Source organism: Macaca fascicularis, chromosome 4, assembly GCF_037993035.2.
Source record: "Macaca fascicularis isolate 582-1 chromosome 4, T2T-MFA8v1.1".
NCBI classification, from domain to species: Eukaryota; Metazoa; Chordata; class Mammalia; order Primates; family Cercopithecidae; genus Macaca; species Macaca fascicularis.
Genome location: NC_088378.1, coordinates 119,192,685 through 119,219,138, shown reverse-complemented (window position 1 = coordinate 119,219,138; position 26,454 = coordinate 119,192,685). Strand labels below are relative to the sequence as shown.

Here is a 26,454-nt window from a genome sequence, read left to right as displayed (position 1 = left end):
TTTACAGAGTGCCTGAAGTTTTATTTCTGTTTTGGTTCTTATTTCACTACTACTGAAATCGAAACTAAATTGGATCTAATAGGATCTAAGATTGGTGCCTTATTTAGGGCAATGGGGTATAGCAATGTCTAATTTTGTGTGTCAAATTGACTTGGCCACAGGGGGCCCAAATATTTCCTTCCTTTCTTTTTTAAAAAATATTTTAAATTTTTTTGGAGATGGGATCTCACTCTGTCATCCAGGCTGGACTGTGGTGGCACTATCCTAGTTCTGTGAAGCCTCAGACTCCTGGGCTCAAGTGATCCTCCCGCTTAACCTCCCCAGTAGTGGGACAACAGTCTCAAGCCGCCATGCCCAGCTAATTTTAAAAATTATTTTGTAGAGACAAGGTCTCATTATGTTGCCTAAGCTTGTCTCAAACTCATGAGCTCCAGAAATTCTACCACCTCAGCCTCCAAAAGTGCTGGAATTATAGGCATGAGCCACTGTGCCCAGCCTCAGATATTTCATTATTCTGGGGGTTTCTGTGAAGGTATTTTTGGATGAGATAAACATTTGAATCAGAAGACTAAGTAAAACAGATAGTCCTCCCTAATGTAGGTGAGCCTCCTCCAATCATTTGAAGACATGAGTAGAATAAAAAGGCTGACCTTCCCCCAGGTAAGAGAATTCCTCTTGCCTGACTGGCTTCAAATTGGGACATCAGCCTTTTCCTGCCTTCAGACACAAATGCAAACATCAGCTGTTGGTCTGGAGCCTGCTGGCCTTCAGACTGGACCTAAACCATCAGCTCTCCCAAGTCTTAGGCCTTTGGATTCAGACTGGAATTATACCTTTAGCTCTCCTGGGTCTCCAGCTTGCCAATTTACCCTGCAGATCTTGGGACTTGTAAGCCTTCATAATTGTGTGAGCAATTCCTTATGACTCTTTCTCTCTATATATATATTTATATATACATATATGTGTATATATAATATATACATATTATATGTAATATATATGTGTATATATAATATATACATATTATATATACACATACACACATGTACATGTTTATATGTATATATGTATATGTGTATATATGTACACATATATGTGTATACATACATCCTATTGGTTCTCTTTCTCTGGATAACCCTAATTCAGATGTAGAATGATCAAGAGCAGGAGGAATGTTAGAATTCTCTAGAAGAATCATCTGGGATGTTGGAATCAGTATGCAGTATCGCTGTTGCTGCTAGTCAATGGCCCCACCACCACCCATCTGCCCACCCTGATACTGAGGGAAATATACACCCATTTTTCAAACTGGTTCTAGGCCCATTAGACCTGCATTTAAAAAAAAAAAAGAAGAAGGAATATAATAGAAAATATCTGGTATACCTAGCAGGGTATTTTTTCTTTTTTTCTTTTGTTTTGAGCAAGACAGAGGCTCACTCTGTCACCCAGGCTGGAATGCAGTGGCGTGATCTCAACTCACTGCAACCTCTGCCTCCTGGGTTCAAGTGATTCAGCCTCCCGAGTAGCTGGGACTACAGGCATGCGCCACTATATCCAGTTAATTTTTTTAATTTTATTTTTAGTAGAGACGAGGTTTCACCATGCTGGGCTGAGGCTTCTGTTTCAAATGAGAGTGGATTTACTGGATCATCATGTAAAATGTATTTCTTGATGTGGGTTGTAGTAAAAAAATAAAAATAAAAAGATTTGGCTGGGAACACTTGCTCACACCTGTAATCCCAGCACTTTGGGAGGTGGAGCCGGGTGGGTCACTGGAGGTCAGGAGGTCGAGACCAGCCTGGCCAACATGGTGAATCCTCATCTCTACTAAAAATACAAACATTGGCCAGATGTGGTGGCGTGTGCCTGTAGTCCCAGCCACTCAGGAGGCTGAAATGGGAGAATCGCTTAAACTCTGGAGGCAGAGGTTGCAGTGAGCCGAGACCACGTCCTGCACTCCATCCAGCCTGGGTGACACAGCAAGACTCCATCTCAGAAAAAAAAAAAAAAAAAAAATTAGAAAAATACTGCTTTTAGAGAGCCCAGCCTTGAGAGAGGAAGGAAAGACTAGTTGCAGTTACTATCCTTTAGTGAGCTCTGATTGGCTTTTTAGAATCAGGGCTGCTCTTTGGTTGAAGTCAGCCACTAAGTTCATCTTTAAACATGCTATCTCAAATTCCCCCAAGCCACCCAAAACATGGTATGAGTGAGGATAGAGTTACATAGAATTCAGACTGCTTTGCCCTCTCAGAACTTCTAGGGAACTTCCCTTGGTGTTTCCTTCCCTAATGAGCTCAGCCACTTGTAACTAGCTTATTGAAAGGGCTGTAAATATATTATGTTGACTCCTTTTCTGTTCCAGGTTATTATCTTGGGAATAACCCATGTTTTGTTTTGTTTTACCTTCAGTCGCTCATAACTATTTAAAACAGTATCTCACTTTCAACTACAGATGCTCCTTTACTTATGGTGTTATGTCTCAATAAACTCACATAAGTAAAAAATATCACAAGTTGAAAACACATTTAATAACCCTGATAAGCCCATTGTAAAGTAGGAAAATAAGTTGAACCATTGAAAGTTGGGGTCTATCTGTATTTTACAAGTTTTTTCAGTTTAAAAATTACCAAGCTGTATCCTGCCTGGCCCAGCTCAGTCCTTCCCTAGGCTTAGAAGCCTGTGGTAGAGAGTGTGTATACTGGGGTGATGATAGTGGTTCCTTCTTCCTCCCTTCTTTCTGTCTTCTCCCTTTGTTCCTATTCAGCTGTGCTGCTGTTTCTAGCCCATGTAGGCTCTGGGAAAGGTTAAGGGGGTAGAAACCAGAGAAAAAGGGCAAAGTCTTATTTCTGTGGCTAGTAATGGCATAATGTGGGGCCCAGTCTCTAAGTGACATGTGCCCAAAGGCTGACTCTTTCTCCCAGAGCACCTTTTTTCTCTTTTTGGATTCAGGGGGTACATGTGCACGTTTGTTACGTGGGTATATTGCACCTAGGTAGTGAGCACAGTACCCAGTCAGTAGTTTTTCTGCACGTACCCCCTCCTTCCCTCCCCAGTCTGGTAGTCCCCAGTGTCTGTTGTTCCCATTATTATGTCTATGTGTATTCAATGTTTAGCTCCCACTTAGAAGTAAGAACATGCAATATTTGGTTTTCTATTCCTGCATCAATTCACTTTAGGATAATGGCCTCCAGCTGCATCCCTGTTGCTGCAGAATACATGATTTCATTGTTTTTTATAGCTGCATAGTATTCCATGGTGTAGATATACCACATTTAAAAAATCTAATCCACCACTGATTGGCATCTAGGTTGATTCCATGTCCTTTGCTCAGAGCCCCATTTTGGTGAGTACTTAGAACTCTTTCCAGGCGGAAACTGCCCAGTGCACCACTCTCAGGTGGAAGGGACCCAGTCAGCACCCGACCACCCCGGCTCTAATGGCATGCTCTCCAAAGCTCCTTCTGATCTTCCCAGGAGGCCCTTTCGGGCTGACACACCTTCCAGGCTGTGCACTCTCGCCATGTTCTCACCCAGATGGCTCTCTTGGCTGTGTGATTAGGCAGCTCAATCCCATTCCTTTCGACTGTTTCAGGGGAGAACCAGGTACCCCAAACCTTGTGCTCTCCAAACTCCAGGGGACAGACACGTGTCAAACCCTGAGTCTTTTAAAGTATCCTCTCACTTAGCTTGCAGACCCAAGGTACTCTAACAGCCTCTTTCAAGCAGCTTGCACTTTCTGGTATTTTCTCCATCACTCTTGCCTCCTGTGGTAGAGTCGCTTTGGGCTCCCCCTCAGCAAATCATTCATGGATCAGCAGCAAATCTGCAACATATGGAAATATTTGCCAATTTTTGTCCTCAGCGCTGGATCTCAGCCAAAATGGAGATTTAGGAAGTTCTCATTTAGTATCCTCTAGCCTGCTTTTGGTTGTTTTGTTTTTCTGTTTGTTCTGTTTGTTTTTTAGAGACAGGGTCTTACTCTGTTGCCAGACTGGAATGCAGTGGTGTGACCATAGCTCACTGCAGCCTCAAACTCTTGGGCTCAAGCAATCCTCCTGCCTCAGCCTTCTGAGTAGCTAGGCCTATAGTCTCAGAGGGAACTGTCTTCAACAAAGCTGGCACTATCCACATCCACTCCTTAAGTTTGCTGTCCACTTCTTGCCTTGCATCTCCTTTTAAGTTTACTTAAGATTGAGAAGCTGATCTCTGACAGCACCATCACAAGGTATAAAAGCGATTTCATGAAAGACCAAAGCCAGCAGGCCATTTCTGTGGTGTCCACACACTTGCTGCTCACCTGTTAGTTTATACAAAGCAGCAAGGGTAGGAGCCACAAATGTTACAGCAAATCACTTTTTTCTACTAAAATCCTGAATGGCAGTGCAGCCATTGGATGTCACTAATTACCTTGTGCTACAGTCACAGCTGGCATGCATCTGGAGTGTCAGGCTCAGGTGATGGAAGAGAGCTGAGCATTAGCCTGTAGCAAGCAATATTGTAGGAAGCAGAAATGATCATCACTTCAAATTGGCCACCAGGGAGTTGAAAGATTCTAATACACACACACACACACACACACACACACACACACAGTTGAAAGATTCTAATACACACACACACACACAGAGAGAGAGAGAGAGAGACAGAGAGAGAATTAAGATTCGCTCTGGTAGCTGAAGCTATCAGGTCTAACTGAAGAATTTGACTAAGACTGCTTATAGTGCTTTTGGCTTTGGGACTAATAAAAATCTGCCTTGTGGGTAAAGATGGGCTGTGAGTTAGCCACTACTCAGAAACCTGGGCCTGTACCTTGTCTGCACCACCAGGGGGGCCTTGAAAATACCATCAAATTAAGGTGTATCAAATCTGTATCTATAGGCTTTGAGGGTATTTGGGACAAATAGGTAGAGAAGACTTCTCTAAATGTTGTCTCCAGAGAATCAAGGGTCACTTGGGTAAGTGACTCCTGAATATCCTGCTGGCACATAAGTTCATTTTAAAAAGCCAACTTGAGTGCTTTATATGTACCATGAACTTAGCATTCAGTATCTCTAAGCCTCTCACCGCCATTCCTCGCAAAACATGAAACCCTTTTGACACAGATGAGCAAAAAGACTCAAAGGTTAACTGCTTAATTCACCTAGCTTCTTATGGCAGAGCAGGACCCAAGTCTGCAATGAAGCTTGCCATGCATCAGAACCACTCACCTTCACCTCCAGCAAACATTTCCTCTTTAATTCTCACACCCCATGGGTGTCCTTGACTAACTGCCACCTGTAACTGCACTCATCTTTTGAAATCTCTCCAAAGATGGTTCTGGTAAACACAGCAGGCAGCTATAGGCAACAGCAGCCACGTGACACCAGCGATCCCCACTGCCCGCCATTATTACTAACACTTGGATGTCATCTAGTCAGCACCAACATGTTTGTTGGCCTTTACACAAACGAAACCCCATTTCCTCCAAGCTAAACAACGTCATAGTATAGTAGGCATCAAGGATGATGTGCTTATTTCTGGAGCTTCCTACCCACAAAACGCCATGTTAAGAAAGCCCCTTTCCAACTTTACTATTAAAGATTCAAATAAAAATGATGCTTACTATCCAGCACTTGACATAACTGACTCTCCATCCTTAATTCTAATTCTCCAATTCGTATCACCACAATGGACAAATACGGGTCGAGATATGTAAGAAATGACTAATAAAGTGAAAAATAATAGACACGAGGGCTAAAATTCATTGCAAACTCCTTTAAGCAAACATAAACATCCATGTTAAAAGCATCACTGTATAAAAGCACATCAAGGAAATTATGAGACAATTCTGATCATTTTCTGCCTTTTATTGTTATTTCAGAAAATATTTGATGTTTCAAAATGTACATTTAAAAAATCCATACAAAACTGTAATTTGTTTTAAAACCAGACAGAAACAGTGGAAAAATGATTTTGAAAAACAGTTCACCAAAAAGACACCCCTCCCCCCAACCCTTTTACATGAAAGCATAAATACGGCAGGTACAAATTTTCCTTGAGTTCCTTGTTGAAATTTGGTCCATATGAACAGGCTAGAGTAGAAAACAGACAATTTGTCCACATTTGCATTATCAGTTGCTCAGGGCACCAGCAGCCTTAGTTCATCCTTCAGATGTTTTTTTAAACAGAGGAACTGAAAAATGAGGTTTACAGTCTCATCACATGAACACTCAAATCTGTACCCAGGGAAACGGTGGTATTACATTTACTATCACAGCCAGAGCCTGTCAGGTGAACAGGGTTATCCACCTGCGGCTGCTGCTTGGCCAAATATCCTTCCTCTCCACGTGAACAAGAAGCTCTAGAATGCTTTTAGGCAGAGCGATGGTGATGTTATGGGCACTACACTCATCTTATTCCTGGACAATGACTTAAGCCCCATCATAAGAATGGTTTTTTCCTCTTCAACAGATTTTGTAAAAATAGACCTCTAAGATGATGCTACATGTTCTAAAAGAGTGCCACAGAAACCCACCCAGGATGAGAATGACAGCAACAAAAGGAAAGTGGCTGCTATTTCTTGTGTGAGGGATGATGACTACCCCTCCCATGGGTCCCATTTCTCCCCCAGTTAGATGTTCTAAGGGACAGAAAGGCTGTGGAAAGGACCACCGGCTGGGAGAGTTATTGCACAACCCGGAAGAGCGAGAAAAACGTGGACAGGCAAGGGGCAGGGGAGAGGGTTGCTGCGACTAACACAAGGTAACACTGAATTAGGAGCTCAAACCGTTCTGCAACAGTCAGACATGTATGTGTTAGCACTTGAGACTGGGAAGTAAAAGTAAACTCCTTTATCATATAAACTTTGGGCTGAATGGGAAGCAAAATAGACCAAAAGAGGTTATGGTAAGCGTGCCTTTTAAAAAAATCTGGCGGTGGGGAAAATAATGGAGAAGCAGGGCTTGCTATGTGGGGCCAGACGGGAGTTTTCGAGGAGGGGGCTGGAAACTCTGGGCTTCCCTTAATAGGTATGCTTGTGGTTGGACCACCTCACTGCCTTCCACAGCCACCCAGCTGGGCCAGAAGAGAACTGACACAAGGGAGAAACCAAAAACAGAACACGCCACAGACCCTAATGCTGGGCAGTGGGGTTTGAAAGAAATGGGGCGAAACTGTCACAATCCGTGTCCCTTTTATATGTAACTGTACTGAGGTATGGTGTCTTTGGCTGCTTGTGACAAGCAGCCATCGAGCCCTGGCAGCTGGGGGCTGGCCACGGAGTACAAGTGAAAACCACACAGCAAAGTAAGGCACTTAATCACACACACACACACACACACGCACGCACGCGCACGCAATCTGCTTGGGACAAAAAGTCTACAGGGGTCGCCAAGCACGAAAGGCTACATGGAGACTGCAAATCCCAATGCTCTTCTTTATAGCTCTGCCAGTCCAGGGAACTCCATAAAAGAATGAGGCAGCTCTCACTGGGGGGAACTGGTCTTCAGCCTTTGCAAGATGGAGCTAACACTCATGCGAGAAGTGGGGTAAAGAGTGAGAAGTTGGTAAAGTCTTCCTCACTGGGACAACCTTGGCCTGGAGAGGGATCCTATTTAGGGTTTCCAGTCATCTGACAATGACCTAATCCTCCAATAATCCCTAAAGTCCTCTCCTGAGGAAAGGAACCATAAGCTCGGAAGGCAGAGCGAGGGAGGAAGAGCACACCACTGTCTCGACTCACAAGCTTTCAGCACTCCCTCTGTGAGAGGAGAGAGCTGAGAACATCAAGAATTGAAGTTTGTGCACTTGTGCCACCGGCCCTTAGGCGGGAGGCGGGAGAATTAGTTATGTGCAGACTTCCCTCTCTCTCACACCAGGCCTAGGAAAAACCAACTAGCAAGGCTAAAGCATACAAAGGAAATCTAAGCCGAGGCCTTTTCTAGGCACAAAGGGAGTCGGCAACCCACTTCTGATTAAAGCATCTGTGGAAGGTAAGAATTTTGTTGTGGAATCCTGGGATGAGATGCACTCTTTCACCCAACCTCTTATTAGCTGCTGAGAAAAAGGTCAAGGGGTACTGACAGAGGAGGTCCAAAGAGAGACCCCAGAAGCACACACCCGCCCCAAGCTTCGGGAGTTCTTAGGGTCCCAGGGTTTCCAGTCCAGACAAGGATCTGTGAATGTGGCCAGGGCAGCAAGGTGTGTACTGGGGTTTCTTACATGTTGGGAAGTTATGCCTTGGGACATGGGCAAGTTTCTCAGCAACCATTTCCGTCTGGTGGCCCAGACACACACAGGATTAGAACTGACTCGAAAGGGAGGACAGTAGCTCCCCTCCTGGCTCAGCCTGCTCCCCCTTCGCCCAGAACCATCCCCTACCTTCAAAAGGAGCACATGCAATTTATAAATAGTGCAGCTATCAGCGCCCGGATGGTAAAAATAACTCCCATCATCCCTGCACCTCCAAGGTGGGGAGCCGGTAGCACGGATCCTTGGTCCACCAGCGCCACCTCCCTCTCCTCCCACTGTGTCTGTCGGCTTCCCCACAAATTGAAGTTAGGACTGTCGAGAGGCCACAGTTGCTGAGGTAGGTCACGTCTTTCCTCCTGCCCTCGGTGCATGGTGCCGAACTCTCAAGCTTGGAGGTGTCTGGCGGAGCCTTCACAAATGGCTTGGCACTTTGGGGCAGGAGAAAATGCATCAAACTGAGGAAAACAGCCAAAGTGACCAAAATTAGAACAAGCTAGCCCAACAAGCTCATAGGATGAAGTGGAATTATTTCAGCTCTGGCAACAGAGTCTGTGTCGACCTGCCAAAGACTTGGCTCTGCTGTGAAATAAACGTGCCAGGGAGGGTGGTGGGCGGGGTGGGGGGTGACAAAGTACCCTACAACTACCCTCTAACCACCCTCCTCCCCAAACATCCCTGAAGCCCAGGCTGGCAAGATGCCAGCCCCACTCACGGTCTCAGGGTTTTTGTTTCACATAAAATAAACCCTTAGCACACCCCTGTCCACCGGGAAGCAGAGCCTAAGTTGACTCCGGCCACTGGGCTGGTGGGACCACATCCAAGGCATGAGGTACTGGCAGCACGGAAAGCTTTGCAAGAGACAGGCACATGAAGTTGTGGCGTCTCTGGCACGCCAAGTGTCCTGGGACAGAGCAACGGAAACCTACAGGCATGAGAATGAAGGTTGCTTGATGGCAAGACTTCAGCTGCTCTGCTCAACACTACCTCTCCAGCATCTGGCACAGCGCAGGCACCTGGCACATCCCAGCATGCCATACATATCTGTTGAAGGCACAACTCAACAGTTTAACCTGGGCTCACCTGAGAGAGGCCTCCTGCATGTGAAGCCCTGCCAGTGACACAGCCTGGAGGGCACCCAGGATGGGTGTTCTATAATGGGGGAGGAAGGTGGGCTTAGGAGGCTGCTGGCTGAACACGTCATTTGCAGTTACCAGGCAAGGTGGGGGGCCTGAACTCAATTACAGCCTCTGTTGGGGCTGTTTGACTGAAATGGCTAAGGGATCCCGTATCAGGTCTGCTGTATTGATACCAAAACTGCCCTTTTACCAACAGTTCTGCTGTGCAGCCCAGAGAAGTGTCAGGGAAGGAGAGGGAGAAATGGGGGAAATGCATATTTTCAAAAACACTGTCTCACTTCCTAAGGGTAATCAAAAGCAACCATGGGTAGCTCTTCCCATTTCTGCAACCTTATTGTGGAGAGGGATGAAGGCCTCCAATGGCATTAGGAAACAAATCCCTCAGTTACTGGGAAGTTAAAATTTATCTATGATGTAAGTGACTTGGAGAAGGAGAGTTGCCTTGATGAAAAGACCCATTTCCCCCTTTTTGATCTAAATTCAGGTTTGGTTTCTGCTGTGATGTCAAGAAGATGACCAGTATACCAAATGACACTACAATTCCTGCACCTACCAAGAACGACTCCCCTTCGCCTCAGCACAGAGTTCGGAGGTTCTTAATTAGGACCTTTTTTTATTATTGTTGTTTTAGAATTTTGCTCTCGTTGCCCAGGCTTTAGTGCCATGGTAAAATCTCTGCTCACTGCAACCTCCGCTTTCTGGGTTCAAGCGATTCTCCTGCCTCAGCCTCCCGAATAGCTGGGATTACAGGCACCTGCCACCACGCCTGGCTAATTTTTTGTATTTTTAGTAGAGATGGGGTTTCACCATGTTGGCCAGGCTGGTCTTGAGCTCCGGACCACAGATGACCTGCCCACCTCAGTCTCCCAAAGTGCTGGGATAACAGGCGTAAGCCACTGCGCCCGGCTGTAATTAGGACCTTTTTAAAGCTGAATGCCCCTTCTAAAAGTCCCCACAAGGCACCATAAGGACTTGGAGGCCTTGTCTTCAGGTGGAGGGGAGGGGAAAGAATCTGTGAGGGAAGGGGCCAGAAAGGCGCCTATCATCTACCCAGAGAGTGATTCTCAGTCAGTCATGGTTTCATGCAGCCTAAAATGCTGTAGTTGTGCTCAACAAACGACAATTCCAAAGAACACTCAACAAGGGCGGCCAGATGGCCAGTGGTCCGAGTGACCCTCCCTGGACACCAAGGGACCAGCATGGGGCTGAAGCCCTTGAGGCTTAGTGTTTCTGCAGCTAGAGATGAAGTCAAGGTAGTAAGTTTGGCCCCTGATGGGGCTGGCTGGCTCTGGAGGTGAGGACCAGCGTATCTCAGGCAGGTTTATGAACCGCTGTTTGGTTTGGTTTTGAATGCTTGTGAATGTCTAAAAAAGCAACGGCGACTGGGACTGCTGGAGAAAGGCCTAGGTCGACTCCTCTGTGGGTTCTGCCACCATTACCTTTCTGGAGGGGCCCGCTGTGCAGTTTGCTCTGCTCTTGCTCTAAGCAGTGGGAAGACGTATCTCCCCCCCCAGAGTGACAGCAGGCTGGCTTCCAATCCGCGGCCAGCCACTGGTAAGCGCTCAAGTCACAGGACCCAACTGAGTTCACACCATCCTTCTGGGTTGAGTTGTCATGTCCCAAATCCAAATGCCTTGGCGTTTACAACGAGCAGTGGCTGCTGTGCCTCAAGATGGTACGTGCAGAACTGGAATCATATATCTCATCAGTTAATCAGCACCAAGGAGATGATGATCCGAGAGGGCCGCTGTCTCTTCTTCTTGCCCATCCACATGAGGACCACCGAGGGCCTGCTGCCAGCCCCAGCCTTCTGTCGGGCAGGCCCTGGGGGACCGAAAGACAGGACTGCAATCTTAGCTCCCCTCCCATTGTAAAAATCAGACAGAAAAATGGCAAGATAAGGTGAAATTAGAAAGTGAAAAGGAAAAGCAGCAGCCATGAGGGAAGAGACAGAGCAAGCAGAAGGGTGCCAGCCACCGGTGCCTGGGGTTCTGGAAAAGCCAGCACAGGACAGGAGTGAGGACAGGAGGTGGCCTGAGGGGGAGAAAGAGAAAGATTTTTGGCTTTATTGAGAATGGTTTGTGGAAGAATAAGAGAAAGCCAAGAAGAAAGAAAGCGAAACCCCACATTGAAAGACAGGTTTCGGCCGTTTGAGACGGAGCATCACAGGCAGGGAGGAGGAGGCAGGGAGGGGCGTGGGCTCCTCGCCCCCTGCTGGGCCCCCACCAAGAGGATTCCTGTTCTTAGCACTTTGGCCTTAGGGAGACTTGAGTTTCTTAGTCCGTGGGGAGGTTCCGTTCTCTGCCTTCACCACTCCATTTTCATGGTAACCTGGGAAGTGGAGAGAGACAAGGATACATGATATTTCTGCTGCAGCTAAGGCAGGAGAGGGGAGGGTGGGGGCCAGGCCAAGGAAAGGGTCCAGGCAGCCCGGCTGCTACACATGGATGCACCAAAGGGGTGCAGGGCTGCAGCCTTGCACAGCAAACAGAAGCCAGCAGATGGCTCCCAGGAGGGTCCTGTCTTCCCCAGGGCCCCGTTTGGGAGGCTTGGTCTCTGACTGCGCTTTAGCAAGAAGGGCCTCGGATGACGCACAGTAACTCAGCAACAACAGAGGCCAGCCTGCCGAAGCCCGAGGCTGGGGCTAGATACTCGCTGAAATCACTGAGATGCTGTCACTGTCTCAATGTCCTCAGTTCCTCTCAGGCCCCTGCAAGGCGTCAGCCCATTTCCAGTTCAGCAAGAACTCCTAGGAGCAGCGGCCACAGAAGGGAGGGGGACGAGAGGCTGTAGGAACAAGGCCTCGCGCGGATGCCCAACACTCCTCTGGCAGAATAATTGTGCTCTTTCTATTGTTCAAAATACCTCCGTGCGCCTGCTCAAAGTCAGAGGTACTGGCTGCAGTCTTATGCCCCATAGCACCCCTGCCAGCCAGGCCTGACTCTGCGACACACCCAGCTGCGCGCGTGTCTGGTTCAAACACACATAAGCCTTTGCCAACCAGGTGGCCGCCTGGAGAAAAGCAGGTGAGTCAGAAAGCAGCGCCCAGTGCAGACAGGCCCCCAGGCTGGGCAGAACGTGCAGGGTTGGCAGGGCCTGGGGACCTGCTGAAGGTGGGTGATGACTGGAGTGCATGCAGGGGCCAAAGGAGAAGTGGGTGTCCCACCCCTACCCCCCACCTAGCACTGTGTCACTGTGAGTCATTCTTGGAGACAGAGGAGGAGCCAGCAAGCTGGGAGGCAGGGGCAGGCTGAGATGTGGAGCAAAAGGGCAGGTGAGGACAGAGGCCACTGTCCGGCACTGAGAATGGGCGGCGGCAGCAGCAGCAGCAGCAGCTGGCTGGGGTCCAGAAGCCACCCTGAGGACACGCTTCCTGCCAGAGTTCCCCGCCCAGCCACGGCCCTGCCCCACGGTGGCCAGGGCTCCCAGCCTAGTTAGGGCCAGCCCCACCCAGTCTGTCCTTGGCCCACACCCAGCCACGTGCCAACCAGGGAGCTAGGAGCCCCAGCCCCGAGGAAGGAGTCAGGAAGGAGAAGCTGGCAGGATTGGTCTGGGGAGCACCCAAGAAGCCTGGTGCCTTGGCTCCTCCCACCCATCCCAGCCAGACTTCCCTGGCTCCACTCTCTGCCAAGGGCCCTGGCACTCACCAGATTCCCTCTTGATGAGCCTGGCTGGTAGTCTGGGTGTAGCTGGGACTCTCCGCTTTGCACTCTGCTCATTCCAGTATTCCCGCCAGTGCCGCAGCTGGGAGTGGATGAAGCGCCACATGAGCCACGCCTGGGCGGCACATACCAGCAGCAGCACGCAGAGCCTGCGGAGGGGCAGAGGGTGGGCTTAGGCCGGGGCTTGGGCTCACAGCCTTGTGGCTGGGTTGTGCGGGGGAGAACAAGGGCCAGGGGCCCTGCCGTTCCCATGGCTCATCAGCTCCTCTTTCACCGCCAGCCCTCTTGCATACCACCACTATCACCAGGAAGAGTGTGTGCTTCAGTCAGTCTCTGCTCCAGCACACATCACATGTGCCAGGGAGATGGGAAGGAAGTGGCGACAGACGTTCGGCCAGCTCTACAATCACGCTACTCCCGTGACGAGGGAGGGGTCCATGGCTGTGTCTCTTCTGCGTACATGGCACAGAACAAGACTAATGTAAGCTCCACAAATACTGGTGGAATTCAAATGATCGGAATTTCTGGAAGAGTGGCTTCTCCTTTAACATGTCACTTAAAAGTGGAGCAACCCTGGGCAAATCACTCTCCTGGGCCTAGGGGCTCTGGGAAATAGTGGCTTCCTCGCTGCCTTTCTCACTGGTACAGGAGGCCACTGGCCAGGCCACTGAGCACATAGTTTTAAAGCCCCCACACGCAAGGAGAAGAGAATGATATCAACTGAGACACTGAGTGTGACGTCTCTATGTGCCACGAAGTGCCAGACAAATGTACGGGACTCCTATTTGGACTGCAGTCTGAGCAGGCCAGGACCAGGGGGTGAAGATGGTTTGGATGGAACCAGAGGCTGCTATCTCTTCTCCCTTCAGGCCTGATATCCAAAGATTTCCAAAAAAAATAGCAACATGTGGGAGACTAAAGGGTCTGCTGCCTCCAGACCTCCTGCAGGGGCTGCGCCAAGTTCAGGAGGCTCCTTGTGGTACTCAGGAAGCCCTGGCTTATCACCTTGGACTTCTGCTCGACTCACCTGCAAAACAAAGTGTTGAAGTTCCCTTTCTCGGGGTCAAATGCCTGGTTTTCCATGCGAGCCAGTCCAAAGCCAATGGCCAGCACGGCGAGGGTGAGGATGAAGAGGCGGGTGACCCCAAAAACGGCAGCCCAGGCACTGAACCTGCCCACAGAGGGAAGAGAGGATGTCAGTCTTTAGCGCCCTTGAAGGAATCTTCACCCACTTCTCCAGAAGACACCCCAAGTGGGAAGAGGATTCAAGGGTGGCTGGGAAAGTGCTTGAGGGATGAGATATCTAAACTCAGATGTTCCAGAAAAAAATAACGTGAGGGCACCACCTGCAGGTAAGTGGGCAGTGTGCACCCAGGGAGGGACCCTCCACCCTCCGGGCCTCAGCGGGAACCCCTGCCCAGGCCTCTAAGCAGGCCAGCCTGCAGCAGCCCCACTTACAGTTTCTCGTTGTTTTCATCTGCAAAGTAGAAGAGTCGAGCCGTGTGGAAGAGGAACTCAGTTGAGTACTGCAGCAGCAGCAAGATCAGGCCCAGGCGGCTCAGGCTGAGGGGGAAAAAGACTAGCCTTACATTCCCTCCGAGATGCTCGTGGGGCAGAAGCCATTGCATCTTGGCTCAGGCTGTCCCCTGTGCCTGGCTGAACTCTGCTTTCCACTCCCACATTCCCTGGCTGGCTCTGCTCCATCCTTTAGGATTCAGTTTAACTGTCACACCTTTAAGACGTTTTTCCTAATACAGACCCGCTGGCTGTTCAGCTGTCCTGTCTCGGTCAGATTCCCTTGCCTGCTCCCACAGCAAATCTGGCCTAGGCCCTTCACAGTACTTAGCACCTTGCACTCATCACCTTGGCTGGAACCAAGCACATAAAAGGTACTCAGAACACATTTGCTGAGCTCTGAGTATAGGAATATGAAGTGTTCCTGTTGTCTGACTTTCCATTATCCAAGCCTTCACAGCTCCGAGATACATGCAGAAGCAGGAAGTGCTCCTTCTGTGTGGTCCTGCTCGTACATTCTCCCCGGTCCTCACCACTGCTACGGTGACAGTGCAGACTGGCTTCTTAGACCCGTTATGCATGTGACACATGAGCATCCAACACAAGGGCAGAGTTGGCATCACCCCACAGCCTTCGGCCCTCAAAGACCCATCCATGAACTGATGCTGCTACAGGCCACCAGAGACAGGAGACAGAGTTCGAGAGCTCCCTCCCCGCCTGAATCTCACTAATCCAAGTCAGTCATTTGCACAGGATGCCTGCTGCAAGGATCTAGTCCAATGCACCTCGGGATTTCCAGGCACCTTGGCAGAAAGTTACACACAGTGAGCTCTGTAAGTGCCAGCTCAGAGAAAGTGTGGGGTGCTCTCTTTTACTGCATGGATAACACTCAGCAAAAGCCCAAATTATCAATGACACAGCTTATTACCATCAATAGAACTCTTTTCATAAAAGAGGCTCTCAAGAACTGACATTATAGCAACTCTTTCTGCCTCTAGATCAACCAAGAGAGACCTACTCTCCAAGTCATTATAAACCAAAGGGAAAGGAATTCCAGGGCTACGAGCTTTAGCAGTGTTTACACTGGACACTGTGAGGCAAGAGCCCAGCTTTGGGAGGCCTTCAAGCTGCAAAGCCATAGTTCAAAGGCCAACATCCATTGGAAGTCTTCCTGGCTCTCTCTGTTGAGGGTCTTCTTCTGGGTTGCAGAGCAGATGATACATACTGTGTTATGGTGCTCATCATTCTAAACTCTCCTTACCTATGTCTATAACTGTCTCTTCAGACTAAGAATGAACCACTGAAGATAAAGAATCTTCCATTACCATCTTTGTATTGTCAAGTCTTAGCATGGTGCTAGGCACACAGAGGGTGTCAACAAATGCCTGATAATTATATGATTGTGTGGACAGATGCATGGACATAAAAGGGCAAGGAACTCTGGCTGGCTCCATGGTCTCACTCACTTTAAGAGGTATGCTCCAGCTATGTGCACCAGGTACAGGCAAATATACTGGAGCTGGCGGGGAATTTCCTCCTGGAAACAAGAGAAGCAGATGGTAAATTTGCTAATTCCCTAACTGAAGACTCAGGGAAGGGGGAAAAGTGCAGGGAGTTGAGAGAAGGCCAGGCTTCTCTGGGCTGCTTTAACACACAGTCCCATGTCCCACGAGTCCCACAGTCCCACTGCATCAGGCTGCTGAAATTCAAGGGCATTCAGGTCCATTCCCAAATTCCAGCAGCCTTGGGTCTAGGGTCAGAGGGCGAGGTTTGGATTGAGAAAGAAGAAATAGGGACTGGAGAAGAGGGCTCTTGGAAATAATTCAGAAGGAAACTATAAAAAGTAAAAATTTAAAAAGACTATGGAAATGGCAAAGACCTCTCCTTTGACATCTAGAAGATGAGAGTTAGGTTTCCTCCAAAGCCACAGGTCTGGTGGAAGAGGCAGGCAAGAGACTGACACTGGTGGACAACACTCATGGGGGTCTACATGGCACTTCTCCAAGAGATGACTCAGCATGTTGCTCAACCCCGAACATATTCCTATCACCACCCAATACTCCATGCTTCTGGAGGAAAGGAAGGGAGGTACCCCCGGGAATAGCAGGAAGGGAGTGGTGAATGAATGGCCTCCAAGAAGGGGGAGAAGTGAGCACTCACCTTCCGTACCTTCTGGAAGTATAGCTCAGGAAGTGCGTGCAGCCAGTAGGCCAGCTGGCATAGGTAGAAAAACTTCACCTGGAAGCTGGAGACAAGGGGGCAAGTCACAAGGGCAGGATAGAGAAAAGTGTCCCTGCAGGCCCTGGCCAAGCACGGGAGGGAAAAGCATGGGCCGAGACTCTGCCTGTGAGGAGCTGGTCCAGGAGCAAGGGAGTAAGGCCAGTGACCACCGCACCCTGAGCCTGGGACCCTGGCTTCTCCGTTGGCCTGTGCCCTTGTTCCACATGCAAGACCACTTAAAGGGACACGGAAAGTCCACAGAAAGAAACAAACATGATTAAAAGAGTGCAGAGGAGGAGGAATCCTTCAGCCTTGAGGAGGGAGCTGATTACAGAGCACTGTTGATGGAGATGGGGACCAACAGATATACTGACACAACGAACGGCTCTAAGCAGCAAGGGAAGGTTCTAACTCAGTCCTATGTCCTTTGCTATTGTTGCTCTTAAAGATCTCAGGAAAGGCAGCCAGGTGCAGTGGCTCACGCCTGTAACCCCAGCACTTTGGGAGGCTGAGACAGGTGGATCACCTGAAGTCAGGAGTTCGAGACCAACCTGGCCAACATGGTGAGATCCCGTCTCTACTAAAAGTACAAAAATTAGCTGGGCGTGGTGCAACATGCCTGTAATCCGAGCTATTTGGGAGGCTGAGTCAGGAGAATCGCTTAAACCTGGGAGGCGGAGGTTGCAGTGAGCTGAGATCGTGCCATTGCACTCCAGCCTGGGCAACAAGAGCAAAACTTCATCTCAAAAAAAAAAGACAAAAAATAAAGTTCTCAGGAAAGGCAAAGGGTGGCCTCCTGAGGGAGATGGCCCCAGGTACTGCCCTCGGGGTAACCCGCCCTCTTGGCAGCACTATATGAGGCAGAGGACGCTGGCTCCGACAGAGCACCAGCCATGGCAGGCCAGAAGGGAAGACACTCTACGGATGTCAGGGGGTCGCCAAGAAGGTAGACAGCCCAGAGGGCATTATGGAGGGAGATGATCTGCTTCTGTATCTGCCTCGTGCAGCTGAGGCACCTCCGTGATGGGAGCCAGCACAGATGGAATTTCATCTGGGGATTCGCTGGTCAAGCATGCTGAGAAGAAGCGGCTTCCAGACAAGTCTACCATCCACAATAGGCTCAGGGCATGACCTGCTCGTCAGGCCAGCTGGGCCTGTGGTGTTCTGGCCACACTCAGCTGGGACAGGAAGGCAGCGGGCCCGGTCGCTCCTCCCTGGGGCTGAGTCACGAGAATACTCACGGGAGGTGCACATGCGGGTAGTCCTCCCAGAGGCTTCTTGGGTTTGTTAAGTATCCTTCCTGCAGTGGGTGAGAAGAGAGACCATTTAGAGATGTGGACATGAGACCTGCTGGGGGCCCTAGGACTGGTCCAGGGGTCAGGGATGCATCCAGCCCCCACCTGACAGAAAGAGGAAGGAAGGGGAAATGCGAAAACAGAGAACTTCTCTGTGTGGGACCCCTGGCGCTTGGCTAGTTTCTTTACTGTGGAAGAGTCATGCTGGAGTAGGAAGGGCCATGGTCTGAGGTCCAAAGACCCACATCTGAAGATGAGTCTGACAAGCGAATTAGTCTTGCTCCTCTGAGCAAGCTCATTAGTCTCCCTAAGCCACAGCTGGCTCATCTGCAAAACAAAATAAAAATACCCACCCTCACAGAGTTATTGTTGGAAATGAATGAGACAGTTTATGTGCCAGTGTCTAGTCCTGTGCCTGGCATGCAGGCGCTCAGGAAATGCCTCTATAATGAATACACAAATGAACTCTAGAATCACCACCCGCTGGAAAAATGAAAAGCCTACTTTGGCTTTTCACATCCTGCTGAATAAGAAACATGGCAGGACCCCGTAGGCCTCACCATGCAGCTGGACTCTGACACCTACACACTGTGTCATTACTGTCCGTTGTTTCCATTACTCTTGCAAGTCCCTTCACATTAGGGCCTTTTCCTGCCTACCTTTAGGATTCTAATATCTAGCCCAGCACCTTATATGGGGTGGGGAAGGTAACATGAAAATCCTCCCATCACAAAACATCTAGAAATGCTGGCGGAAATCTAATGAATATTCTTTTAAACACAAAGAGCTGATGAGCTCACAGTAAGCAAGGGAAATCCCCCAGGACCCAAAGGGAGAGGGAGGCTAAAAGGCAGAGCAGTAAGGTGACACTGTAGCAGCCCAGAAGGCACTTCTCATGGGCCAGGGTTTTTGTGCCCACGTGAGAACAGAAGATGGTGCCTTGGGAGGTGGAACCTGAGACCCTTGTATAAGATCAGGACCTCTGAAAGGCCGCAATCTCAGAGAGAAGAAAGACTAGAAAGTGTTTGCTGATCAACACAGGGAAATGAAGATGTCTGCTCAGCCCATACTCAAGGTGAAAACAAAATCATGTATTCTAAAAATCTGCAACCTCAGGTTCACTCTGAGTTTGCAGGTGAAATATACCACCTGTGTGATCCAAAAGCCACCAAGCTAAGAAATTAGAATTAATAGCGTTGTGGGTCAGTGATACCCTAGGGACATACCCTCATCCAAGGATGCTCAGGATTGCCACAGATAAAACTTTGCTAAAGATGAATTTATAATTCAAGATTACAAAACACGGAAAGAAACAATCTGCCACAGGCAAGAGTCAGCTGACACTACAGGAGTGCAATAAACACCAGTTGGCTGAATGAACAAATGATGAATGCTTTGTGCAATTTCTCTCTTCTGAAGAAAGGGCTCTTATTTGTCACTCAGAGAAGGCAGAGCAGATTAGATTAGGATGACTTCATTTTAGAAATGGGAAAATAAAAAAACAGATAGGCAGGATCTCCTGAAATAAGATAGTTTTGTTTTGTTTTGTTTGTTTGATACGGAGTTTTGCTCTTGTTGCCCAGGCTGGAGTGCAATGGCACGATCTCGGGTCACTGCAACCTCTGCCTTGCAGGTTCAAGTGATTCGCCTGCCTCAGCCTCCCAAGTAGCTGGGATCACAGGCACACACCACGCCCAGCTATTTTTTGTATTTTTAGTAGAGATGGGGTTTCACCATGTTGACCAGGCTGGTCTCGAACTCCTGACCTCAGGTGATCCGCCCGCCTCAACCTCCCAAAGTGCTGTGGATTACAGGCGTGCACCATCACGACCAGTCAAGATAGTTTTTCAGTAGCACAGCTGAAATCTGAGTTGGGCCACAAACCTTCTGGTCCAACAACTTCAGGCTAGGTTGCTTCAGTAAATCAGAAAATCAACTGAGCTGGTGGCTTTGATGAGAAGGCTGAGAACCTCAAATGTTCACACTGGGATTAAAGACAGGGGTTTTATAGTGCTCAGCATTTGGCCAACAAGGTTTAGTAAGAAGTATTCTAGGTTATTGTCTATTAGGATCTTTAGTTGTATTTTCAAGTGAGGGCTGATCCACCCACCTTTGAGTCACTAAACGCCCTGTGATCTGTCGGTATGCCTTTCAGGTAGAGTCCACAGCCCTAATTCCACAAACTTGGGCCTCCATGAGCACAACCTAACTGATAGGTCCAATTGGATACATGTATACCACTGTAGTCACGGTCACCTGGATTAGAAGGAAATGATCTCACCTCGAACTTACATGGCCTCATTTCTAATCTCTTCTCACTACCACTGCCCTCCTTTCTCCTCCCCGGGTCACGCGCTGATTGAGGAATAAAAGTGGATGAGGCTCTCAGGTGGTGGCGTGTGTGGCGGTCGTGACAGTTGTGAGCTCTTTCACATACACTGCTTCTATCACCCCCACCCGCCCCCTCTGTCACGCACACACGCCTGCCTTCATCAGCTCTCCTGCCCTAGGCTACCTCATTCCAGGGACATCAGAGAGGTGACAATGTCTCTTCCTAGAGGAAGCAGCAATGTACTTAGCAGGAAAAATGGTACTTCTGAAACTGAGGTGGGAGAGAAAGTTTTGCCAAAACAAGACTCGCCAAGAAAAGCAGCACTGAGAGCAATGTAAAGCCCAGACAACCTCATGATTTTAAACAGGAACGCTCCTTGGCTTGGCCTCTTACTCAGAGACAAAGAGGTCAGAACTTTGAAGCCAACAAGCAAAGAAACTCCCCAGAAAAATGTTGCCTGCTTGTGAATGTCCAGTCCACTGGGACTGGAGGAGGAAAGGAGTGGAGGGAGGAGAGCAGGGGGAGCCAGAGGAAAAATGACTCACTGCTCTGAGAACAGCCTTTTCCAGACCTCTGTCCAGGCAGCTGTCTGAGGGAGGACTGAGGCTGGGGCACCCTCTGAGCTCAGGCACGCAAAGCACCTGAGTCCACAGGGGGCTGAGGGTGACCCAGCAAGCACCTGAAACCCACCCCAGATCCCATCCACTGACAGGCCCCAGCGGATGGTTTGGAGAAGCTTTTGAAATCCTTTGTTGTCTCTTGATTCTAAAAATCCACCCATGAGCTAAGCAAGGCCTCAACAAGGTAGAGAGATTCCTCCTGTTTCCCCAGCAGCCTTCCTTTTGGTGTGTGAACAAACACAACCACGAAGAACAGCGTAATTCAGACACAGCACAGGCAAGTGCTACATAAATTCAGACATACCTTATATTATTTGACCATCAGAACAACCATGCACTAAAAATCTGCCCTAAAGCAACTAGTCTGTTAGTAGAAACCGGTCCTGGTACAAGCACCAGCGTTAAGGACATTCCCTCTACTTGGTTCTAAAATCTACGGTGGATTTTAGGTTCTAAAATATGAAGTCAGATGTGGCAAGGAAGTCAGACAGGGAAGACCAAACGCCCACCCATCCTGCTTTCTCCAGTGGAGTGTTCTTTTCTTTTTCCCTGAACAATGAGTAGTAGATCAATGGTAGATTAAAAGTTGGAGGCTGACATTCCCATAAAATGATTGGTGGTCCAGCCACACTCCCACTGCTCTCTTTCTATATATGCAGAGAGAAATGTTTCAATCAAACACCAAAATAATACTGGTATTTCTGGTGGGAGGAATTTGCTTTTTTGAACTTCTCTATATTGTTTGCTTTTTAAAAAATAATCATTTATGATATTTATTAAAACAACCAATTCATTACTTAAAAAATGTTGAAGGCTGGAGAGAGAAGATGCATTTGCAGTTTACTCACTCATTCTACAGCCAACATTTAGCGGGCACTTAGTATGCGCCAGGCACCATACCAGGGATACAGCAGTGAGCATGGTGCCTGCTAGCAGGCAGCTCAGAATCTAGTGGGAGAAACAGACAGAGAATATACCAACAAGAAAAGCACCAGCAACAGGCACAGTACAGAAAATGCCAATTGGTGGGGGATTCTCTGAGGAGATGGTATCTGGGAAGAGACTTGGATGGCAAGAAGGAGTTGGCCATGGGATGGCAGAGGATGAAGCCCTTGAGCAGAGAAACCACCAGTGCGCAAAGCCCAGGATGCAGAACAGCCAGGACAAAAGTGGGGTTGTGGCCAGTGAGATGAGACCAGCAGGATCAGCAGGACCCAGATCACATGAGTGGGGAGGAAAAACGATTTCACTGCAAGTGTGATGGGGGCTTTTAAGCATGGGAATGTATGGTTTTATTTCTGTTTTAAAAGATCCATCTGGCTGAGCAGAAAATGGATTGGGGTAGGAGGGTACAAGAGTGGAAACAGTCTCCTAGAAAAAAAGATATTCAGTGTCTAGGCAAGAGAAGATGGTGGCTTGGACTACACAGATCAAGGTGTCTCAACCTTGGCACTATGGCTAGATAATTCTTGGTTGTGGAGGCTGTCCTGTGCATTAAAGGCTGTATCGTAGCATCCCTGGCCTCCACCCACTAGATACCAGCAGCATATTGCCAAATGTCCCCTATAGGCCCAAATCTCCCCTGGTCAAGGGTCACTAGACTAGGGATGGTGGTGCAGGCAGAGAGCGGCAGACAGTCTCAATGGGTTTGGGAGGTACAGCTGGCAGGACCTGCAGATGAAATGACTGTGGAAAGTGAGAGAAAGAAGAGTCGTGAAGAAATTTGCATCATAACAGAAAAATACGATTTTTTAAAAAACAAGCTGTTTTTATGTCTTTTACAGAACTACCTCTCTTCTTTTTCAATCACTTTCCTTCTAGGAAGCACGGTTCCGATGGAGGAGGGCAAGGAGTCAAATGCTGTCAGGAGGAGTTGGGGGTCACTGGAGCTTTCCGTGGTCCCCCGGTCTCTGTGCCTATTGAATATGTTGAGTGGGGAACTGGCTCTCCCCAGAATAAAAGACTGTTAGGTGCCTCCCCAAGACAAGCCTATGTGCTCTCAAACTAATTAGCATCATGTTCAAATCCTTGAAGAACTGAGAGAGGCAAACACAGAGCTGCTGAGCATTTCACACCCTGGAAGGCATGTTAGGCAACTTGGCTCTAGCCTCCAAATCTGGTCACCACGTGTCACAGCTGCGGTGGAATGTCTGGGGGTGAAGCTGAAAGGGTAAAAGTGACTCAGAGATGAGGCAATCCTTCTCCTGAACAGCGGTTAAGCATCTTTGGTATCTTGAGGCTGTTCTGCTTCAAAGCAGCTTAGGCCTCCAGGGGTGGGCACGGACGGAACGTCAAGGGACTAGGTGTGGTCTGAAACCTGGAAGTCTAGGGACTTACGTGCACGGCACGACAGCAGGGATGCACTGTTCACACAGTGTCAATCTGCCCCTGGGACTGTGACAGAGTAGCCTTGCTTGAGAGGACAGAAGTCTTGGGCCTCTCATTTAAAATTCCTAGCGTTCTGCTTAGGAAAGCTGTTCTACGATGAAATGATAACAGGAATAAAAACAATGTGCAAAAGGACATGTTGACTCTGGCTTTGAGAATAGGAATTCAACATTCAGCTCTAGAGACAGAGTTCCTTGTGATGGATGGGCCCATCACTGTCACTGAAAGAAGAGGAAGAAAAGGAGGGATCTGTGGAAGGCCAGGAAGGAAATCTTAAAGAGGTCACAGGGTTGCTGAATTGTCCAAGACCCAGGCATGGATTCCTCGGGGGCCCAGGTTACAGAAAGGTGGAGCTCCAGGTGGTGGTGGGCACTAACTCAACACTTCCTAGCAGGACAGGCAAGGTCTTGTTACAGCAAACTCCAAAGGACCATCCGCATTCCTTTCTATGAGGGAATTTTGCTGTATCAAAGGTTGCTTGAAATAAGAGTCCGTTTACGTAGAAAGGAGGGGAAATTGTCCGGTCCTGCGGGCATCTGTTGCAACGGCATTGACTCTCACAGGATTTGATGAGCTGAGAGAGTGAGGCTGGCCTCGTTTATAGAAGGCCAAGGTAGTAAAACAGAGAGTAAGCTGGGCTTGGAACTCTACGTCCAAGTCCAAACTATCCTTGCTGCTTCAAAACCACAGACCCAAAGGCATACTGCAAAATTTGAGCTTGGAACTCTTCAATCTGTAACAGGGGTATCCGAATGAACATCAAACATATCTTATGGGACCGTGTTTGCAGAAGGGCCTTGTAAAACAATACAGTGTTAATGTAGGTACACGGTATCATTACTGCAGTATTGCATAATGATTATAACAAGTGGTGACTGTTGGCCAAGATGACTCTCTCCAGCTATAAAATGGCATCTCTCTGCAATACCATGAGAATGCAAACATAGTTTCATTTCTAAGAAGCTAAGAAGGTTCTAAGAAACTTGTTCCCCTTAACAGAAAAAGAAAAAGAGCAAGGTGTCCTCTGCAGTCATTTGATCAGCAATCCCAGAGCCGGAAGTGCCCCTTGGTCTGAGCTCTCCCACTTCAGCCGTCCTGAGAATGGCTCACCGTCACCACCACGTAGAAGCACCAAATCACCGAGGTGAAATGAAAGACGACCAGCTGTCCAGATTCATTGAACTTGCTGTGTTTGACCTTGGAGAGATGAAGCCGTTTGCTGATTTTCTAAAGAATAAAGAAAACCCCTCATATTAATATACAAATGTATCCATACTGGGCAGGTTTCAAACTCCTGTTTTCTCCCCACAAAAGGGTTGAACATCCTTAGAAGTTTGCAGCTGGCCATAATCCAAGGTATTTGGTGTAAACCTACTGTGTGCATACAGTGCTTGGTCTAAGGCAAGCATTTTGAGAAAGTGGCAAGATGAATGCCTCTAGCCTACGTGTAAAGAAAATATCCCCAATTACTCCATGTACCACAGACCCATAAGGAGACCATCTCCAGACAGCTTTCTCTCTGGGTAGTAAATACTGCTGTTCCATGTGCTGATTAAAGGAGGCTGTGAGAGGGAACAGAACTCAAAGCGTGGTGAAGGAAGCCCAGGCAACAGACCCAACCAGCGCAAGCAAGTTGGAGGATGAATGGGTGCAGAGCTGCAGTTTCCTCCAAGGCCAGGTCCTCCACCCCAAGGCACCTCCCCAGCTTCTGATCTCAGAATCCAGACATGTCACTTACATCTAAAATGTACTCCTGAACCACAGCGTGCAAGATGATGGTGATGAAGATGTAGAACAAGATTGTGACCAGGTCCTTAGGGCCATAGTGGTAGTGCACGGTCTCACTGTCTGTGGAGGTAATAAAAGTCCCATCAGCATCCCTGGGGGAAGGAAATACTCTGGGACCCAAAACTGAAACGAGATGGGAAGCAAAATGTGCCATCAAATGGTACCCATTTGCTATAGCCCCAGACTCAGAAGAAGGTTTCTGGTTTCTGCCCCAGATTCCTACCCACCCTCTGGTCTTAGCCCTTGGAAGCACCAACGACGGTGACTAAGGAGAACCAAGTGCATGGCTGCATTGTCATAACAGTATCTCCCAAGTCAGTGCAGCAGAGCACAGCGGTTAGGAGCCAGGATTGGAGACCACCAATCCCCATCACTGGCTCTATCACTCCCTAACTGTGTGACTGTGGATAAAGGACTAACCTCTTTGAGCCTCAATTTCCTCCCCTGAAAATGGGACTACAGTTATGCTTTCTCAAGAAAGCACCGCATAAGGGCTGAAGGTGGACTCAGAAGCTGGACTCCTCAGTTTGTACCACAGCTCTGTCCTATGTGATCCAGGGCTATCTATCTCCATGTGTGACTTTTCTGTACCTCAGTTTTCTCATCTGAAAAATGAGGACAACATTTCCTGCATAGTAGGTTTATTATGAGAATTAAATGAATAAATGCGAAGTGCTTAGAACAGTGTCTGGCACATAGTAAGTGCTATATACATACTTGCTATTATTTTTGTTGCTGGGCTATGGTAAGGATCAAATGAGATAATTTGCTTACAACAATCTACAGTAAGTCTGTTTAAATGGTAGCTTATTAAAATACAATTTAATAGTAATAAATGAGACAGCATCCCAGGTAGAGCAATCTTGTGAAACTCTGCCGTTGCAGCCTGTGGACAGGGGAGAATCTGCATGCTTGCTCCAGTCAGTGGGCAGCAGGCTGCGGGGCTGTGAGCCTGGTGGCCGTGTGCCTGGGTCTGGTCTGCTCTCTGCAACCCCCACCTCCACCAGGCAAATGGCTGCTCTCCAGCTGTGCTGCATTCGCTCTGAGTCACACACACATGAGTCATCTCGCTGCTGAGATGCATTTACCAGAAGGTAGCCAGGCTCAGTTTGTTTCAGGGTGGCCAGGGAACAAAGTCAAGCTGACGGGGTCACTCTGGGAGTCCACCCTAATCTCAGCCACCCTAGACTGAGGGAATGTAACGGTGGGCAGTGGTGAGGGGGTGGGAGGAGGTGGCGAGGACAGAGAGAGCGTGATCTTTGAAATCAGA

At 48.5% G+C, this 26,454-nt stretch overlaps 1 protein-coding gene across 4 annotated transcripts in view; it reads right to left on the bottom strand.

Annotated features, from left to right (window-relative positions):
* Positions 1-5,830: 5,830 nt before the first annotated feature.
* Positions 5,831-26,454, bottom strand: part of TRAM2 (translocation associated membrane protein 2) — an 80,302-nt gene continuing 59,678 nt past the window's right edge. Inside the window, exons 3-11 of one of the 4 annotated variants that reach the window (XM_065543924.2) lie at positions 25,135-25,307; positions 24,507-24,623; positions 18,003-18,061; positions 16,702-16,786; positions 16,008-16,078; positions 14,485-14,589; positions 14,054-14,197; positions 13,012-13,175; positions 5,831-11,695 (exon numbers count right to left, since the gene is read on the bottom strand). In XM_065543924.2, coding sequence (XP_065399996.1) covers positions 11,622-11,695; positions 13,012-13,175; positions 14,054-14,197; positions 14,485-14,589; positions 16,008-16,078; positions 16,702-16,786; positions 18,003-18,061; positions 24,507-24,623; positions 25,135-25,307 — 992 coding nt within the window. In that variant the 3' untranslated portion in view covers positions 5,831-11,621. The remainder of the gene's footprint in view (positions 11,696-13,011; positions 13,176-14,053; positions 14,198-14,484; positions 14,590-16,007; positions 16,079-16,701; positions 16,787-18,002; positions 18,062-24,506; positions 24,624-25,134; positions 25,308-26,454) is intronic. The other 3 variants (XM_005552750.5, XR_012433735.1, XM_074037834.1) reach the window with 3 other exon arrangements.